This window comes from Geotrypetes seraphini, chromosome 10, assembly GCF_902459505.1.
Source record: "Geotrypetes seraphini chromosome 10, aGeoSer1.1, whole genome shotgun sequence".
Lineage (NCBI taxonomy): Eukaryota > Metazoa > Chordata > Amphibia > Gymnophiona > Dermophiidae > Geotrypetes > Geotrypetes seraphini.
Genome location: NC_047093.1, coordinates 51816304 through 51837235, shown reverse-complemented (window position 1 = coordinate 51837235; position 20932 = coordinate 51816304). Strand labels below are relative to the sequence as shown.

Here is a 20932-nt window from a genome sequence, read left to right as displayed (position 1 = left end):
TATCGGATGTATAGGGCATGTGTTGAGGGATGATGGGCCTTGCTTTATCCTTGTTAGTAGTTTCTTCACCTGGATCTCAGTGATTGGTTCAAGTTCTTCAATTATGTCTTCTGTTTCCATTGTATGTTTAACCATTGATATATTTGTTATTTAGGCTGTTGTCTTTCTGTAGCTTCTTTATTTTCTCTGTGAAAAAGTTGCTGAAATCTTTGCTGGTTAGGGAGCATGTAGTGGTTATTTCTTTCTTTTTCTTCCCCAATAAATCATATGCTATCTGGTATAGGGCTTTCGTGGAGTTTCCAGATTTATCCAGTGTCTCGTCCCAGAGTCTCACCTGTTCTGTGAGGTTTGTGATCTCTGTTATTTTGGTTTCCATGAGGTGTGTTTCAAGTCTGCTTTTGAATTTGCTGCTGTCTGATTCCTCTCTCCATTCTTGTTTTGTTCCATTTTGTTTGATTGTTTTCTGGTTTCTGGTTGATTTATTCTGAAGCTGATTAACTGGTGGTCTGCCAATGGCACTTTCTTAGAGGATGGGTGTAGTCTCCTATATCCTCCTCTCTGCCGAACTGAATGTCTAAGGTATGCTCTTTAGTGTGAATTTGTTCTGTCACTGTTTTGTGTAGTCCTAATCCTTTATATACCCAATCTGAACAATTTCTGAGTCTCAGAACTTGAATCTTCTCTGCATTCCAAACCACACACTCTCCTCCCTCCTCCTCCCCCCTGCTTCCCCCTCCTCCCTCCTCCCCTCTTGAGTTAAGCTAACACTCCGGCACTGGCAGTCTACAGCCTGCTGGAGTGAGATCTCATCTCAGAATGCTGGAGAATGAAGTGTTTTCATCCTTTATGCTGTATGGTACTCTTTTAATCCTGAAAATGTACTTGATCGCCATTGTGACAGGGCAGCTACGACTCCGCAGGAAGGTAAGCCCTCCCAGATTCAGCAGCTTTTTCTCACTTTCAGAAAGAGACTTGGACTTTAAGTGAAAGCAAATGTTTCACAAGGATGAGCCAGAGAAGCACTGCAAATGTTTAGAAAAGGCAAGAAATCAGTGTTTACTGAGGAAGAACTTGGGTTTTGGTTGGGGGTGAAGTGAAAATGCAATTTTCAGTTTGTATGTGGAAATTAAACAGTTTATACATGTTTAAGGCTGGGTCACTTCCTTTTACTGGAAAATGACAGATCAAAGAGGGGGACAGAGAACTAAAGACATGCAGAGAGACATTACTAAGTACTGCAAAGACTGGAGGGCTTTTGATTTTAAATTTTAACTAATAAATGTTGATGCAAAAACCCAAAACAAAACATAAAATAGGTATTTGTTGAGTAAAAAATGGAGAGAGAAAGAGATAATGGTTACTGCGGATGGGCAGACTAGATGGGCCATTTGGCCTTTATTTGCCATCAAGTTTCTATGTTTCTAACTCTTCAATGACACAAAGGTACCAAGCAACAATGTCTAGGAGGGGCCGCTGAAAGTTCTCAGCCCAACCAAGAAGCGAATGAAGTGGAGCCAAGAAACGTACAAGTTATTCCACACTTTCCTTGACACTTTTTGAAATGAAAAGTGTGGAATAACTTGTACGTTTCAAGGCTCCACTTCATTCGCTTCTTGGTTGGGTTGAGAACTTTTCAGTGGCCCCTGGTAAGACACCAACACACTGATAAACATCAGTTTTTGTACAGTACACACAATGAACTTGTAAATAGCTGGAAAAGAAATCTCTAAATGTATATACTTCATAAATACCTCAGATCCAAAGCCTTAGAGTAGGTACAATGAGGAGAGTGCATGGATGTGCTAAATCTTTTCTGTTAAATGTACCATCAGAAAAATTCACTGTGGGACCCTTTTACTGAGGTGTGTAAAGCTGTTACCTCACAATTTAGCATATGCTAACTGCTACTTTTAGGGCTCCTTTTACAAAGGCACGCTAGGGCCTTAATGCACAGAATAGTGCGTGCTAAATTGCCCTGCGCGCTAGCCGCTACTGCCTCCTTTTGAGTAGGCAGTAGATTTTCAGCTAGCGTGTGCTAATCTGGTGCGTGCGCTAAAAATGCTAGCACACCTTCGTAAAAGGAGCCCTTAGTGCAGGGTCATGCTGCTTAGCGTTGCAAATTCCAGCATTAACCACCTTTTGTCATAGGGCAATGGTCTCCAACCTTTCCCATGTAAAGGGCCACAGTGTGAGTACAAGAAAGCTTTGAGAGCCACCAAATTTTGTATACTTTCTTGACCTGATAGATCAAACTGGATATTAAACATTAAAAACTAATGGTAATTTTAATTCTACAACACTTCATGGATTTATTTTAGAAATTCATTTTATTATGAATTGAGAACAGTAGCAAATTCCATAAATGAGACACCTGAGTAACACTTAAGAGACTGTGTTAAGTGCCATCGACTCGTGTTCAAGTATGATGAATTATAGATAAAGTTTCAAGTTTATTTATGGCTTGATATACCGACCATCCCATGTATCTGGACGGTTTACAATATTAAACATTAGAAAAATCTAATAAAATTTAAGATTTAGATGAAATAAAATAAGAGGAGGGTAAAACTAAAATATGACAAATTAAGACTTATTAGAGACAAAAGGTACTAGGGGATAGGGAAGTTTTAATTACAATGTGTAAATAAAAATAAAAAAGAGGGGTAGAGGGCTAGGGAGTAACGAGAGGGAGACGGGGATGTCGCTTCTTAAAAGCTATTGTTTGTCCATTTATTGGTAGGCAGCTTTAAAAATAAATGTTTTAAGATTTGTTTTAAATTTATTTAGGGAATTTTCGTTGTGGAGATAAAGTGGCATTGCATTCCAGAGCGAGGGTGCGAATACAGAAAAAAATGAAATTTCTAGTATAGTATAGGTCCTTGGTTGAGGGTACTGTCAATAAGTTTTGTTGCTGTCCCTGTCCCGTTCCTGTAAACTCTTCCTTAATCGCACAAGCCTCGAACACTTATGGTTTTAGAGTTTTGATGCTTGTGCAGATGAGGACAGAATTTGTAGGAATGGGGCAGGGACAGGAAAAGAACTTTCGGAGATGGGATGGGAAAATGACTTCCTGCGGGGACGGGGAAAAACTTGTCCCCTTGTCATTCTCTATTACACAGCCCAGTTAGCCCATGGTACTTATCCTGCACTGTCACTTTTTTTTTTTAGCTTCTATTTACTTAGCACCTCGATAGGAGGTGCTAAGTGAAACAGTTTTTATATGTAATGAACTTTCCAAAGTGGTAATTGCTGGGTACCTGCTTCCAACAAATAGTACAGAGCCTTTGAACTTAAGGTAATTTGGGCTAGATTCACTAATCTGAGATCTGTGTCTGATTGCATGCAGGCCGACTAATTCACTAAAGGCTTGCATGCAAATGTAGGCGATCGTTGGCATGCCCCCCTCAGACCGCACAGATCGCTGGAGAGCGATCCTTGAGCATGCGCAGACCATCTTCCTTGACTTCCTTGACTTCCGTGCCCGGCAGAGCTTTTTTACTTTTTTTAAACTATTTTTTTTACTTTTTAACTTTGCGAGCCTGTGGTTTTAACTTGCTTTAAACCCGCGGGTTAAAACCATGGATTCACACTGCGGGGAAGGGCAGGTGAGTCGGGGCAGAGAGCAGGGCAGCAAGAGCAGGAGAATTGGGGCAGAGAGTAGGGTTTTAGCACAAGCGACTGGCCCTCACCATTCGCTAGTTTTTTGATCGGCCAGCCAGTTGGTGTGCCAGAAGAAAGTTTAGTGAATCGGGTCCTTCCTGCTTTGCATGCTGATTACCCTCATTTGCATGCATGGATCGGGATCGGATCAGTACACAGTTTAGTTAAGAACATAAGCACTGCCTCTGCTGGGTCAGACCAGAGGTCCATCATGCCCAGCAGTCCACTCCCGCAGCGGCCCATCAGGTCTAGGATCCTCTGTCTATACCCTTCTATCCCCTTTTCATTCATGAAATCATCTAATCCCTTCTTGAACCCCAATACCGTACTCTGTCCTATCACACCTTCTGGAAACTCATTCCAGGTGTCCACCACCCTTTGGGTGAAGAAGAACTTCCTAGCATTGGTTCTGAATCTGTCCCCTCTTAATTTTTCGGAATGCCCTCTCGTTCTTGTAGTTTTCGAAAGTTTGAAGAATCTGTCCCTCTCCACTTTCTCTATACCCTTCATGATCTTGTAATTAAGTCTCTATCATATCTCCTCTAAGCCTCCGCTTTTCCAGGGAAAAGAGCCCCAGTTTCTCTAATCTTTCAGCATATTAAAGGTTTTCCATGTCTTTTATCAATTGCGCCGCTCTTTTCTGAACCCTCTCAAGTATCACCATATCCTTCATAAAGTACGGTGACCAATATTGGATGCAGTACTCCAGATGTGGGCACACCGTCGCCCGATACAACGGCAGGATAACTTCTTTCGTTCTGGTTGTAATACCTTTCTTGATAATACCTAGCATTCTATTTGCCTTCTTAGAGGTTGCTATGCACTGTGCCGACGGCTTCATTGTCTTGTCCACTATTACCCCCAAGTCCTTTTCTAGGGTACTTTCACCCATTACTAGCCCTCCCATCATATAGCTGTACTTCAGGTTTCTGTTTCCTACATGCAAGACTTTACATTTCTCTACATTAAACTTCATCTGCCATCTCTTCGCCCACTCTTCTAGTTTATTCAGGTCCCTTTGTAAATCCTCATAGTCCTCTTTAGTCCCAACTCCACTAAATAGTTTGGTGTCATCTACGAATTTTATTACTTCGCACTTCGTCCCTGTTTCTAGATCATTTATAAATACATTGAACAGCAGCAGTCTGAGTACCGACCCCTGCGGAACACCACTCGTGACCCTCCTCCAGTCAGAGTAGTGGCCCTTCACTCCTACCCTTTGCTTCCTACCCGCAACCAATTTTTGATCCATCTATGTACATCTCCTTCCACCCCATGGTTCTTCAGTTTCCATAGTAGGCGTTCATGGGGTACCTTGTCAAAGACTTTTTGGAAATCTAAGTATACGATGTCTATTTATGTCCCTTTTGTCCGTTTGTTTGTTAATTCCTTCGAAGAAGTGCAATAAGTTCGTTAGGCACGATCTTCCCTTGCAGAAGACATGTTGGCTTGTTTTCATCAGTTTATTCCTTTCTAGAAGCTCATCGATGCTGTCTTTTATCAGCGCTTCCACTATCTTCCCCGGAACCGAAGTCAAACTTACCGGTCTGTATTTCCTCAGGTCCCCTCTCAAACCTTTTTTAAAGAAGGGCTTAACATTTGCTATCTTCCAATCATCCGGGATCACGCCTGTTTTCAGGGATAGATTGCAAACCTGCTGTAGTAGTTCCGCTATTTCCTCCTTTAGTTCTTTCAATACCCTAGGGTGGATTCCATCTGGGCCCGGAGATTTGTCGGTTTTTAATCTATCTATCTGCTTATGTACATCTTCAAGGCTTACCTCCATGGATGTTAATTTTTCTGCTTGATCTCCTTTGAAGATTTTTTTCAGGTTCTGGCACATTGGATGTGTGCTCTTTTGTAAATACTGACGAAAAGAACATGTTTAGTCTATCCGCCACTTCTTTTTCCTTCTTCACCACTCCTTTCCTATCTCCGTCATCCAGCGGTCCCACTTCCTCCCTTGCCGGCTGCTTCCCTTTAACATATCTGAAGAACGGTTTGAAATTTCGTGCTTCCTTGGCTAGCCTCTTCATATTCTCTTTTTGCTCTTCTAACCACGCGGTGACATTCTTTTTGATGCTTCCTGTGCTCTTTCCAGATCTCCCCGGTTTTGTCTTTTTTTCCATTTCCGGAATGAATTTTTCTTATCGCCTATCACTTTCTTCACTTCTTTAGTTATCCACGCCAAGTCTATTGTTCGGCTCTTTTTGCATCCTTTTCTAAATCTGGGGATATACAGATTTTGCGCCTCACTCACCGTGTCCTTGAATAAAGACCAGGCTTGCTCGGTTCATAGACAATTGCGCGCGGACAAAATCGCGCAGACAACTGAGTGCGAGACAACTGAGCGCAAGACAAATGAGCGGAAAACAATTGAGTGTTAAGACAAGTGAGCGCAAAGACAACCGAGCGTGAGACATTTGAGCGCAAGACAATTGAGCGCAACTTATTTTCCGAAATGTGCACGAGCAGGACAACTGAGCGCAAGACAACTTAGTGCAAGACAACTCAGCGCAGGACAACTCAGCGCAGGACAACTCAGCGCAAGACAACTCAGCGCAAGACAACTCAGCGCCAGCAACTGAACGCAAGATAATTCGCCAGCAACTGAGTGCAAGACAACTCAGCGCAAGACATCTCAGCGCAAGACAACTCAGTGGTTCATAGACAACGGCACAAAAGACAAAAGCGCGCACTGACAATTGAGTGTAGCGCGCGCCGCCGCGCCACTCTAAATTACAGATTTTAGGGGCTCTGATGGGGGGCGTGGGGGGGGAACCCCCAGTTTACTTAATAGACATCGCGCCGGCATTACGGGGGGTTTGGGGGGTTGTACTATGATTAACTGAGTACATGTCGCTCAATGCTAAACTGCTATTCCCCATCAAGAGGAAAGTTAGAAATATAGGTGAAATGGACTGGACCTGGGGGAAACTGGCGCACCTGTTCAATGCTAGTGCCTTGACACTGCACTCAGGAAGTACGTATTAAATACATGCTATTACTTCAGGAGACCAGTGCCCCTGTTTTATTAATGGTAAGTACTTCTGGATTTAAAGCAAACTAAATGCGCATCTCCTTACAAGAGGCATACAGGGAGATGGGTGACTAAAATTATTCACTACTGGAAAGAAATGGTAACCAGTCCCTTAATCACAGAAAGTCAAATTCAAAAACTGGACTGGAATAAACTTAGGTCATGGAATGAAGCCCTCAGTAACCTGTGTTTGCTGGATAATGATAACAACAGCAACCTAATACAGGTAGGCACTTTTTCTTTCATCGGGCTTCAAACCGTATTTTTTAATTGTTTTTCAATGCTTGTAAAACTTATTTAATGATTTTCAAAACTTTTTTTCTAAAACTTAATGGTTTGCTCTTATTATCTATGCAAACACATATAAAGCGACACTTATCTTTTTTAAGCAAGTCGCTTGTCAGCTGTGCTCAGACTATCGGCCCCTCGGGACCCGTTTCGCCACTCTGGCTTCTTCTGGGGTCAAAAATAGTCGAGTGCTCAAAGCTCTATCCGGTTTATCAGATTCAAAATATGGCATTGTCATTTAGAAGCAGGAACTTTAGATCATTTATTGTTTCATTGCCCATATATTATGAATTTTTGGAAATCATTTTGGGACCACATTAATAATTTATTTGAAAACCCAGTGGCATTATCCTATGATACTGTGATATTTGGTATGGATATGAGAGCAAAAAGTCAGATTTCTGCGAATAACAATAAATTATTACTAATAATGACAGGGGTTGTCATTCAACAAATCACATATAATTGGAAAGACTGGAGGAGATTAAGTTATAACTTTTGGTGGAACTCTTTATGATGGGAGAGGGATAGGGATAAGAATCTATGTAATATACCAATGATTGTTTATAAGTGATGTATTTATTGTTACTGTGAATGAAAATATTAACACTTAATGTAATTTGTGAAAATGAATAAAGAATTATAAAACAAAAAATGGCCACAAATTTGTTGTTGGATGAAGAGATGATCAATGTTTGCAACTATGAGACAAACGTGGGTTGTTATTTAACATAGAGCATCTTGGACACCAGTTATATATTATTATTCATTCTAGGATAAACTATGTATCCTAAAATGAAATGGAAAGAATGGCCAATGATATATTTAATGATGTCAGAATAAATATGATTTGAAGAAATGTTAATCATTTTTTAATCTTACATCAAGTGTTCCAATAATAAAACATTTTAATTTAAATGCATCACTTGCAATTCTTTCTAAAAGTTAATTTTTTACATTGTGTCCTTACTTGTTACATTTAATGGCATGGTACATTGTGTCCTTACTTGTTACATTTAATGGCATGGTTATTAATGTCATACTAACAAAGAAAACAACAAAATGTTTTAACCATTGGTAAATGTTTATTAAAATATTGCATATGTGATAAACATGTAATACACATATGTTCAAATGCAGTGTCAAAAACACAAAATCTTTCAGTTCACCATTCATGATCTTTTATGTACAATATGCTGAATTGTTTATAAAGTCTTTATTCGTTTTAAATCATAAACAAGTGTGCAATAATATATCCATTAAAGGTTGGCACAGCAGTTAAACATCAGTGATAGTAAGTGAGGAGGATGTGGTTATAGCAGTGAAACAACATCAGGAGCAAATTAACAGACAGTTTAAGTGAAACAGTTGAAACAACAGTTAGCAGGCCTCTGGCTGTCTGGCCCACCAAAAGGAGTTGGGGACATAGACAATTTAAAGTGTCTCATCTGTTCATGCACCATGTGTGGAAAATAAACATTTTGCTATCAGACCCTTGAAAAAGAAAGACCATACACACCCTTCAAATTAAATGAGCAACATTTAAAGGGTAGAAAGAGGGAAGGAGCTTAACACTGGCTATCCCTGAAACAGCTCCATCCAAGACACCATCTGACCTTCCCTACGTGAAGGAAAAAGCCTTTGAACACTACTCACAACACCTTGAAAATGTCAAAGCGAGTACAGTATGCTTGAGTGGGTTACCTTGTTCGGCATAAAAAACCTTCACGCTTGGCACATGTCAGAGCAGTGGATACTAGGATAGGTAGGGGCCAGAGGAGGGCTTCAGGGAAACTCCTGGGGGAGAGATCCTGAGCGCAACAGTTTGCAGGCCTCTAGCTTTCGGGCCACCAAAAGGAGAGGGGAACATAGACATTTCAAAGTGTCTCTTCTGTTCCTGCAGCATATGTGCTTGGGAAGACCATATGGACATGTCAAAGCAAAGTTCAAATCACTGAGTGAACACAATTGTAGCATAGCAACAGGAAAACCTGAACTTCAACATCAAACTCTAAAGTTCCAGATTATGTGCTATACCACGGAGATATTGAAAGAGAGGTCTTTGTCCATATGTTGGCAGCAGCGTTGTTAGTCTTTGCGTCACTCTCACATACATGCTCTTACTGCTGGGTGGTGCGCGGTTACCAGCCTGGAATCGAGCAAGCAGCTGTTCTGTGTGATCTTGCTCACGCTGTATATGTTCAAGGAGTTTAAAAATGGTTGGATGGTGGCATGCAACAGAGGATTGAAATGCATGGTGCCAACCTTCAACTGAATTATTGGTCCAAGGCAGTCCATCTTCCACACGGGAGCGCATATTCCACAGAGGAATAGGAAACGGTGGGACACGTCTCCCATTATGCCACATTCTACCGATGTAATTGTCGTCCCAATAGTCATACACCGGGGTCAGTTCATCTGGTCGACTCTCCTCCAAGGTCTCGAAACATTCAGCAACATCATCCACAGGGACAAAACTTAATGCTAACAGCATTTTGGTGAACAATCTTACTCTCTCCTCATCTCTATAGCTGGCGGTCAGTCCCTCATGTTGAATTCTGCGCCACAATGATTGACCCAGATGGAACAGGCACCCAGAAACTGTAGCATTGGGAAATACTGTGTGGGCAGCTTGCAGACTTGCTCTCTCAAAGTCCATCAAGATTGTCAATGGTGCCAACGTGTTTCTGGTTTCCAGCAGTTTCCTCAACACACGTTCATAGTCCTCCTCCCTTTTACTGTTCAACAACACGTAGACCATGGGAAGTGCACGATTGTCTACAAATGCATGGATGGTAAAGACTTGGACAAACAAATGGGGGGCAACTTTGAATGTCCCATCCATGAACCAATGTCCATGTTGCTCCAACACTTCAAGATTAGATTCTGTTGTGAAAATGAAAATGCGTCTTTCATCATTTTCACCTGAATCCCACAACAGTAATTGTTCACCACGTGTGCTTCTTTGTAGCGGCTCAGGAATTTGTATCTCTCTTATGCAACTGGGATTACCCATTGCTAGATGGCCTGCATTTCTCTTTCTATTAATTGTTCTCTGCATGGAGGTGTATGCAGGCAATAATGTAGCTGCTTCTAAACTTGTACCAGCTGTTGTGCCATGAATGATCTGTCGTGGCCTTTCAACCGTAGCCACAGCTCTTTCACGTATGTCTCCCATCATTCGATCAGCTTCAATTCTGGCATTGTTGGGTGCATGCACATGCGCCATTATCTCGACAGAAGATCCATCGACGAGCCTCTTTCTTCTTCCCACACAGTCACGGCGCACACACCTCCAGGAAGTGGATCTGTCTTCCATCACTCGGTCACGACGATATCGATAGCCCTCATGAACCCAGTGCTCTCTCCCACGCTGTGAAGTTATTACTTCCATGTCTATGTCAAATCACTCCTGAAACCATACAATTAATAACATTATCCTATTTTGACTTGCAATTGATATACAATTGCCTATATCATGAATGAACTACTCAAAAGAACATCATACCTGTAAGACTGGAAGTATATCGATGAAACCCTCAGGAACTGTAGTCGACCTTCGACCCTGAACCAGTACCTGCAAGAGTTATAACATGCATGTAAACTTCATGTTCACCCCCCACCAACCTCCAGCACACAAAAAAACCTGCAAAGGTCAAATAGGTGCGGTTAGGCCATACATATGTAGAGTTCAGCACTATGGCACAACACCATATTCCTGCAAGGGTGCGATCCCTGTCAGGAAAACACTGAAGATGTCTGTCCTCTGTTGACTGTGGTCTCTTGATTGTAGTCTGTTGATTGTAGTCACCTTCAATAATAGATTATATGAGGTTATTACATACATATGACATACAAATCCCTATATGTAAACTTCAGTGCTTTGGCACAACACTATATACCTGCAAGGGTGAGATCCCTGTCAGGAAAACACTGAAGATGTCTGTCCTCTGTTGATCGTGGTCTCATGATTGTCCTCTGTTGATTGTAGTCACCTTCAATAGTAGATTATATAAGGTTATTACATACATAGAAGATACAAATCCCTATACCTCTGTACTTACCTTGTCTCCAATATTGAACTTCTAGATAAGACTAGGGTTTCAGCAAATTCATATCCCTCAGCACATGACTGCAAGACTAAAATTTATAAGGTTAGCACATAGATATAACAAACAGGACCACTATGTCTGTACTTACCTTTGCAATCATACCTCTAATAGTGGAAATCTGGCTTGCCAACCATCATGGATTAAGAACGTCATTATACCTAAGCGCAGACAGAAGGAAGGCAGAGAGGCCCAAAACAAGGACCCACAACAATGGTATACAATCACCCTCACTACACACCCAAGGCTAAAAGTTTACACCAATAAGCCCTACCATCAGACTACTTATCCTATCCTATTGTTCCAATTTAGCAAAACCAAAAAATGAAGCTATGCATATACCTGTAAATGTGAATATCCTCTTATATATGATACCTGCAAAAGAAAATGGTACCCATTGCCTTTATAAAACTATAAACCATGAGCACACTCTTATTTTTTTTTTTTTTTTTTAAATCTTTATTCATTTTCAATGACACATCATGTGTACAAGAATCAAAACATTAAAATGAAATACATCACATGTCAATCTGTCTATATTATCACATAATAGATATAAGTACCTCCATTCCCACCCCACTTCCCCACTCTTACTTTTCCAAATATGACTGATAATAGTATAATTTAGACCCCCTTCCCAACAATAAGACGGTGTATCTTTAAATAGAAAATAGTGTGTATTCATTACAGTAAGATGTTAATGGCTCCCAAATTTTATTAAAATTATTACAACTTCCCTTTTTTATTGTTACTGTTCTTTCCATTTTGATAATGTGACATTATGAATTGCACCCAAAACTATATACTTGAGTCTACTATGATCTTTCAAATTATTACTTATATGTTGAATGGTGATTCCAGTGCTGATATTTTACTTTTTTTTTCTCATGTACTTACCCAATAATATTGTATTATTAGATAATGCAACACTCAAATTAAACATATTCATATACTAGTGTTGCTGGATAAGAGTTTTTACCTCATGCCAACATGTTTCTTTACATCTTTATTACTTTTCAATTCTATAACTCCATCTAATTATGCTTCCAATTAATATCCATCATCACATTATACATAATCTTAATACCATAACTCAACCTTCTTGCTCTTTTAACATGTGGGAAAACTAAGCGCAAGACGGGTGCAAAACCCGCAGGTCCTTAAAAATCCGCGTTCCGTGCCACTTTTCAGGTCCCTGCCACTTTTAGTCTCTGGCTCTGACAGAGCTGTATGAGAATTTAACTCTGACGGATCCTAGCATGGGGAGGGGAAAGCATTAGGATCCGTCAGAGTTAAATTCTCATACAGCTCGGTCAGAGCCAGAGACTAAAAGTGGCAGGGACCTGACGGATTTTTAAGGACCTGCGGGTTTAGATCCTGGAGGTCCGTGAGGTCCGTGTTTTATGGTTATGGGACCAAATCGCGCAAGACAACAGCGCGCCGACAACCGAGCATGGACAACTGAGCGCAAGGTTGATGGCGCGCCGAAGAAAAGCAGTATTTTAAAGGGCTCCGATGGGGGTGGGGGGACATCGCGCTGCCGTTGTGGGTGGGGTTTGGGGGGGTTGTAACCCCCCTCATTATACTTGAAACCAAACTTATTGCCTGTTACAACCCCCCCAAACCACCCACAATGGCAGCGCGATGTCCTCCCCACCCCCATCGGAGCCCTTTAAAATAGTGCTTTTCTTCGGCGCGCCGTTAACCTTGCGCTCAGTTGTCCGTGCTCGGTTGTCGGCGCGCTGTTGTCTCGCGCGATTTTGTCTACCCCTTCCCGTGCAAGAATGACTTGATGTGCGCATGCGCGATGAGCATTCCATGATATATAAACATACCCACATAAAAATATAAGCATACCCAATATAAACAATTCATAGTGAATTTGGCTGATTTTTAAACTTCTACCCTTGCTTTTGTTGCGATTGTGTAGCACGCATCTGGTATCGCTTGCAAAGGCAGCGACATTTACAAACACGGTCGGCGCGCGCGTGAGAACCGGAAATGTAAATATCAACATACCCTATATAAACTTCATAATCAATTGCGCTGAGTTTTATGATCATACCCCTCGCTTTTCTTGCGCGTGAACCGGAAATATAAATATCAACATACCCAATATAAACAGTTCCTAGTCAGTTCATCGACCATTGCGCGCACGCAAGACACAACCCTGAGTTTTATAATCATACCCTCCCTTTTCTTGCACGTGAAAAGGAAATATAAACATACCTGTAAATGAAGGAATGTGGACGTTCGCTCTCACCAGAGGTGAGAAAAATCCGCGCAAGACAAATATTCGTTATAGATCAAGTACTAGCAAAACCAGATCTTTACCTATAACGGACACGGTCAGGCAGCGAAAGGAAGGCGGGCTGTTCGGAGGACATATATAATGTGGAAACGTAACCATAGTAACAAAAATGCATTCATGTGACTTGTATTTAAATGCTGTTCGGAGAATATATATCATGAGATAACGTAACCATGGTAATGAAAATGCATTCACGTGACTTATGTTGAAAACGCAAAGAGTCAAGGGAATCATACTGAACATGCGTTGACGTGATGACGTGTCACGTGCTGTACGTGCGCATGTCCTTCGATGGGCAAGCGACCTCTAGTGGCGCGCTGAATTGTCATTGCGCTGAGTTATCTTGCGCGAAATTGTCTTGTGCTGAGTTGTCGCTGCGCTCAATTGTCTTGCGCTGAAATGTCTTACGCTGGATTGTCTTTGCGCTTACTTGTCTTGCGCTGAATTGTCTTTGCGCTGATTTGTCTGTGCGATTTTGTCTGCGCGCGATTGTCTTGCGTGCTTTTGACCTGTCACCCGGCTTGCTCTACAGTCTGCGATTTCTTTGAGCTGATCCAAAGTTTTTTTCCTTACCATTACTCTCATCGCTTCATAGTTTCCTTTTTTGAAGTTAAAAGTTGTCGCTATGGTTCTCTTTCCCTTTGATATTCCTACTTCAACTTTGAACTTGATCATATTGTGATCGCTGTTTCCCAACGGTTCCACTACTTTACCCACACGTCAACCTGAATTACAACAATAAGAGCTCCCGCAGAATAAATCTGTTCGCTTTTCCCTCACTGAAATCGTGTCATCTTAAAAGATTCTACGAAAGAACCTTCTCTTTTCAAGCGGCCAAACTAAAACTCGTGGTTCGTCCAAATTGCGCTTGATGCCTCTTCTTATCTCAATTTTAGAAAACAGATTAAATCTCAATTTTTCAACAGACCAAATCCTTAACGTTCTCCATCATTATCCCTTCCCATTCTTTAAGATTGTTGCTCCCCCCTATTGGCTTTAATGTACTTTTTTTTCCTTCACTTAAATTGTAGATGTATAACTTGTTTGACTATGATTGCTTTGTTATGTTCTTCAATTTCAACTGCATTGTTTGTATTACATTTAACTGCTGTGAACTGCCTAGAACTCCATGGGTATGGCGGTATACAAAAAATAAAATTATTATTATTATTATTACTTCCACCTCCTTTGCAGGTCCTTTTAGCCCATTAAGGATTAGATCCAGAATGGCATTCCCTCTCGTCGGTTCCCTGAGAAGCTGCTCCATGAAGTAGTCCTGTATAGCCTCCAGGAATCCGGTCTTCCTAGCGCATTGGGAGTTTCCAAGACCCCAGTCTATCCCAGGATAGTTGAAGTCTCCCATAACAATCGTGTTACCGCTTTTGCATTCTCGCTTCATCTCGGCTTTCATATCCTCATCGTTTGCTTTGGTTTGCCAAGGTGGACGATAGTACAGGCCCATCCTTATTTTGGGCCCTTTCCTTCCCGGTATTTTAACCCATAGTGATTCCAATTTGTTGGTCGTCGTTGCTGTGTCCACTCTGGTCGAGTATATGTTTTCCTTTATGTATAGGGCTATTCCTCCGCCTTTCTGACCTGACCTGTCTTCGCTATAGAGTTTGTACCCCGGCATTGCTATGTACCATTTGTTTTCTTCATTCCACCATGTTTCAGAGACCCCAGTGATGTCCAGGTTCTCTTTTTTGGCCATGACTTCTAATTCTCCCATTTTATTCCTTAGGCTCCTTGCATTAGTATACAAGCAATTTAAGTCCTGGTATTTTTTGTCTTCATTTTTTTTAATCCTGTTACGATCTTTATTTTCTTATCCTGTGCTACGATCTTCTTATCATCCTCTTCTTGATCTGTCAACTCTTGTTTTTTGCCCGTTGTGTCTTCCCAGCATTTTTCCCACTCAGTTTCCTCACGAGTCATCGACACTTGGTCGACTGTCGGCTTTCCCCTTCTTCTTAGTTTAAAGCCTGCTCTATTCCTCTCCTGACGTTGTTTGCTAGAAGTCTAGTTCCTGCTGCGCTCAGGTGCAGTCCATCTCTCCTGAAGAGCTTGCTCTTGCCCCAAAACGTTGTCCAGTACCCCACGAAGTGGAACCCCTCTTCCTCACACCATCTCCTCATCCATGTGTTTATTGACTGTAGTTCCGTCTGCCTCTTCACATCTGCGCTCGGCACTGGTAGGATCTCTGAAAACGCTATCTTCTGAGTCCTCATCTTCAACTTCCTTCCCAGAATCTTGAACTGTTCGATCAGTGCATTTCTACTGTAGTCTCTCCTGCTGACATCATTTGTCCCGATGTGGATCATCACTGTAGTCTCTTCTCCTGAAGAGACTGAAGGTCTGCTCCTTCTAGGATCTTTTCAATTTTGTCAACAACGTCTTTTGCTGTTGCTCCTGGGAGGTAGGTCACTAGTCGATCCTGTCTTCCTCCTGCTATGTGGCTCTCTACTTGCCTTAGGATTGAGTCTCCCACTAGGATTGCAGACTTTCCCTTCTTCAGTTTTCACTCCGGTCGCAGGTCTATGTCCTCAGTGTGCTTCGCTGCTTCTTCTTCTAGGTATCGGCAAGACCTTGCCTCCCCTTCCTGCGGGATTCCTCTGTGGGTTTCTTCCTTGGAGTCATCTTCCTCTTGCTCTCCATTCCATGTGGTTGTATCTTCGTCTTTCCTCTGGTGTTCGTGTTCTTTCACTCTCCTCCGGTAGGCCTCCTCAATGAACTCCTCGAGCTCCCTGACTTCCTCCTCAATGTGTCTCTCCTTCATGTAGTCTTCAGCTGTCCTGGTTGGATCTTCTGCGATGTAAAGTCCTTCCAGTTCCTGTAACCTGTCCTTCAGTTGACTAACTTCCTCCTTCAAGCTTTTCATCTCCTGACACCGACCGCATACATACGACTGCCTTCCCGAGGGGAGGTAGTCATACATATGGCAGACTGTGCAGGACACTGGAAAGCTCACCTTCTGGATTCCCTCTGCTTCCATTGCTGTCTGCCTTTTTTAGAGTACTTTCTGTTATCACACTGGTACCTTTTTGCTTGTGTGTGTGTTCTCTTCTGTGCCTGCTGCTTGCTACTTCCCTATTCCCTAGTTATATGTTTCCCCTGTATGCAATCCTAATGTGTCGCATTTTACTACTGTTGACTAGTGATGTGGTGTTCTGTGTTGGTTAGTGCTGGTGTTCTTAACTTCAAATCAGCAGTTTGCGTGCGTCCTGCTGTTGTTTCGTATGTATGTATGTATGTGCCCTCCGCTTATTGCTGTGTTTTTGCTTTTATTATTTAGATATGTTACTTGTTGGCGTCCTTACCTTGCTGTCCTTCCTTGGTGTCTTTAGCTGTAATGCCTCAGCCCTTCTTAAGGCCCTTCGCAAAGGCGCTCTCACTAAGGCCTTTGCCGCATGCCGAACAGCTGTGCGCCGTTGGCTCCGCCCCTTTTAAGGGGGAGCCCGGGTGGTGACTCTGCTGATGCGGTGGGAGTGGGCGGAGCTTACTCTCGCCGCTGCCCCTAGTTCTCTCTCTGCTGCCTGCTATTTGCTTTTCCCTCTGCTCCCTTCTGCTGCTCGCCTGCCCGAGCCTTTAGTTTTCCGTTGTTCCACCCCTTTTAAGGGGGAGCCCGGGTGGTGACTCTGCCAATGTGATGGGGGTAGGTGGGGCTTACCATTGTCCCTAGTTCTCTCTCTCTCTCTCTCTGCTCCCTCTGCCCTTCTGTTCTCTCTTGGCTGCCTGCTATTTGCTTTTCCCTCTGCTCCCTTCTGCTGCTCCTTCCTGCTCGCCTGCCCAAGCCTTTAGTTTTCCGCCCTTTTAAGGAGGAGCCCAGGTGGTGACTCTGCCGATGCGGTGGGGTGGGCAGAGCTTACTCTCGCCGCTGCCCCTAGTTCTCTCTAAATAAATCCTGATAAAGAAAGAAAGGGAAATGATTATAAGGTAGTGTGTGACTCTTTAACCTGATGAGAAATCAACACCCCCCTCAAACAAAACCAAAAACAAAGAAGTGAATGTTTAAATGTTATGCCATTGATTTTTAATTTCAGAATCTACTATTCCTGCCTGGTACTAGATATGGGAAAGAGGTCTGATTAAGTATGATTGTTGCACCTCAGTGGCTACAGGCTGTTCTGGATCCTCAATCTCCCTCCTTTTTCCCTCACAGGTATAGGGAACTCATCAAGGGTATAGGTATTTCCTAGAACTGGCCACCCACTATGGGTACAGCCCTGGATTCTATCCCCTCCCCCCCCCCCCCGCTTCCCTCATAGGTACAGGCAACTCTGAACCCTGGCCTGATTCCTCCTCTCCCCCCATGGGTACATGCAGCCATAGACTCGGCCATTCCTCCCCTCACAGGTACAAGCAGCCCTGGATCTTCAAGGCCCCTCTCTTCACAGCTGCAGGCAGATCTGGACCCTGATCCCTCCCCACCTTGTGTACAAGCAGCGCAGACCCCCTTCCCCCCAATTCCCACCCCTGTAAATACAGACAGTCCTAGGGACAGTAGAGAGAGAAAGAGTCGGTTGCACTTGTGAAAGCTGAGTAAACTATCTCTTAACATTTTTTAGGCCTTTATAAACCCTGAAGATGCCATAAGACATGGAGGTTTACAGTTCTACCGAGAGGACCCAGAAGTGGAAAGATATCGAAGGTGCGTACCTGTAATTCTTCTTCAGAAGAATGAGAGTGATCTGACTCATTCGGGGGGAGTTGTTTTTTGTTTTTTTTTTTAAATTCTGAGCTCTCTATCTTAAAAACAAAGGAACAGAGAAAATACATTCAGGCAGCTGGGGTTTAAGATTAAATAAAATCAGCATGTCTTAGAAAGCAAAACAAGCCATTGTCAGGAGAGGGTGGGGCTGGAGAAACTGTACTATAGAGACATTTTAGGACTTGTTTTTTTTGATGGTTGTCAGGGACCGAAGCTCAAAGCTCTAATAACATGGCAATAAATACTGTGTTGGGAGCAATTTTTTTTTTTTTTAATCAGATGATGCTCAGCACAAATAGCATGTAAATCATATGCAAGCTATCTGTGCGGAGTAGCCCGGGAGAAGGGGGAAGGAATTGTACCTTGTGCCTGCTCAGACGAGCAAATCGGTAAGCACAGTCCTTCTGAACAGGCTCAGTAGTTCCTGCTGGCTGCTCTTCCTATGTCCAGCTGATCGTGACTCCCTCTCCCCATGCCAGCTCAGCTGATTAGTGGCTCTGGTGAGTTCTGCTGGCTTAGCTGATCATAGCTTCCCCTGCTGGCTGTGGGCTTTTTTTTTTTTTGGCCCTAAAATGAGTGCAGCTGTTGTGTAGGTGTGGTTGTTGTGTGCATTGGAGATACACGCCCACAATATAGGCACAAAAAACTACTGGCAGCTCCTGATCTGCCAGAAAATTTTGCCTGTAAAATGTGAGTGTTCTGTTTTCAGCATTACATGGAGTGATGATTTTAATACTAATGAACTCCTTGTAATGCATTTCATTGGATTCTCAGTAGCTTCTACTGGGATCAGTTGCAGCCATGGGGAACCCTTTTGAGCAATGGAGGCTGAGTTTCCTTGCAAGTAAGACTGACTTTAACCAGTCTTACGTGCACGGAAAGCTTTTGACATTGGGGCCTGAGATTGGAGATGATGTGGTAAAAGGTAATGCAAATATTCATCAACCACTCCTATGGATATATTTCTATATATTAAAGACCTAGCATATTGATGATGGATATCTTGAAAATCAATGGCTGTGAGGGTTAATAGTACTGGTTTGGCAAGCCCTTCTTTGGGTGGCAGAGGTTTGGCTTGATTCAGGACAGTTCTGCTTTTCAAGATACAATATTCTTATTTATAAAATTATCCTGGTTTCAACCTGTCCACACAGAGAAAAATAAGTTAGACCGAAATTTATTCAGTATGCATGGACAGATGCAGAATTTTGAAAAGGGTACAGGGCTGCCAAATTACCCAGTTCCAGAAAGGAGACTGTTTGGTCAGTCCTGGCTTGAAATTTATATCTCCAAAAATGTAGTACCGTATATACTTGAATATAAATCTATCCGAATATAAACCGATGTAAGCTTTTTTTTTTCCAAAAAAAAAGAGGTAAAAAAGGTTGACTCGGTAGTTTCACAAGGTTACTGTGGGAACTTGTGGCAGCCATTTTGAGTAGTGAGACTGCATGGGACAGGAGCATAGGAGGATTGCTCTTGCCCTGGCTCACCACTGGACCAGCAGAGTTTAAGGTAGGCCTGAGGAGAGGCTTGAGATGGGTCCATGTCTGTTTTATCATTCCCTATGTGAGAATTTTCTAAACCACTATTTGTTGTTTGTCTGTCTTAATTAGATTATAAGTTCTATTGAGCAGGGATCATCCCTTATATGTTTAATGTACAGTGCTGTGTACATCTAGCAGCACTATAGAAATGCTAAGTAGTAAGACTTGAATATAAACTGAGATACCCCCATTTTTGGGCCTTTTTTTGCCCCCAAATCTAGGTTTATATTTGAGTATAAACAGTATTTGAAATCCCTGATTCTACCCATTGAAATCAGTGCTGCAGGTCCCATTTTGCATCGAGATGAAGTTGTCAGAAATTCAGGATTAGCCTTAAATCTCCTTCATAAAACTGGATAACTTGGAAGTTCTGGGGGTGTACAAATGGTGTGGTATATGACCATTTGCCTGTCATACCCACCTCCTCTAACCCTCTCTTCTGGTCCTTCCATTGTCTTCCCTACTACCCTGTCCTATATTTCTCTGTCTCTCATCCATCTGTTTCCCTTCTTAAATTCTCACCTGTTTCCTCAGAGAGCCATCAGTGCAGAGAAGGTGGGTAGTTTTCAAATAGATCATTTTTATGGATACTTGATTTTTGGAAATTCATCCCAGAATACAGATTGCCAGATTACCCAGTTCCAATTCTTGTTTTGAACTTACATTCCAAAGCAGTATAGGATTTGTAATACCTTATTCTGCCTTTTGAAATCAGTGTTGCAACTAAGTCCCATAATACAGCAGGATGAGTTGGTTAGAAATTCAGAACTCTCCCAAAATATCCAGGCTGGAACTGGATTCTATATAATACATATAAACATACACCAGTGATTCCCAAACCCTTCCTGGGGGAACTCCAGCCAGTTGGTTTTTTTTAGGATATCCACAATGAATATGCATAGGATAGATTTGCATACCAAGGATATAGTGCATGCAAATCATTATTCATTTTAGATATCCTAAAAATCCGACTGACTGGGATTCTCCCAGGACAGTTTGGGAATCACTAATATGTGCAAAGGTACAATGCCCAATTTTGAGGGTTTTCAGGATATTCTTATGAGTATGCATGAGAGAGATTTGCGTACTATAGCTGAGGTTATGGGCATGCAAATGTCTCTCATGCTTATTAATTAGGGATATCCTGAAAACCTTACCTATTGGTGGCCCTTGAGGACTGGGAGGGAAGACCAAAGCAGTATTTTTATAGATTGCTCTGGAGAGAGGGGAGTTTGATGTTGGAATGATCATGATTGTGGAGTTTAACTC

General features: G+C 42.3%; 2 protein-coding genes across 6 annotated transcripts in view; one reads left to right on the top strand and one right to left on the bottom strand.

The window, feature by feature from the left end:
* The first annotated feature begins 753 nt into the window (after positions 1-753).
* PTGES (prostaglandin E synthase) overlaps positions 754-20932 on the top strand; it is a 49953-nt gene continuing 29774 nt past the window's right edge. The window contains exons 1-2 of the mRNA XM_033961503.1: positions 754-924; positions 17974-18056. Of these exons, the coding sequence (XP_033817394.1) occupies positions 817-924; positions 17974-18056 (191 nt within the window). The 5' untranslated portion in view covers positions 754-816. The remainder of the gene's footprint in view (positions 925-17973; positions 18057-20932) is intronic.
* Positions 8083-18653, bottom strand: LOC117368138. Of its 5 annotated transcripts, XM_033961500.1 has the most exons (6): positions 18479-18653; positions 18065-18154; positions 10891-11472; positions 10707-10799; positions 10497-10565; positions 8083-10400 (listed from the first exon to the last, which is right to left on the bottom strand). In XM_033961500.1, the coding sequence occupies exon 6, from the start codon at positions 10380-10382 to the stop codon at positions 9000-9002; it is 1383 nt and encodes a 460-aa protein (XP_033817391.1). In that variant the 5' UTR covers positions 10383-10400; positions 10497-10565; positions 10707-10799; positions 10891-11472; positions 18065-18154; positions 18479-18653; the 3' UTR covers positions 8083-8999. The 5 variants fall into 5 exon arrangements, with proteins under 5 accessions (XP_033817391.1, XP_033817389.1, XP_033817390.1 ...); XM_033961498.1 differs by lacking the exon at positions 10707-10799; XM_033961499.1 differs by lacking the exon at positions 10707-10799 and having other exon boundaries at positions 18065-18150.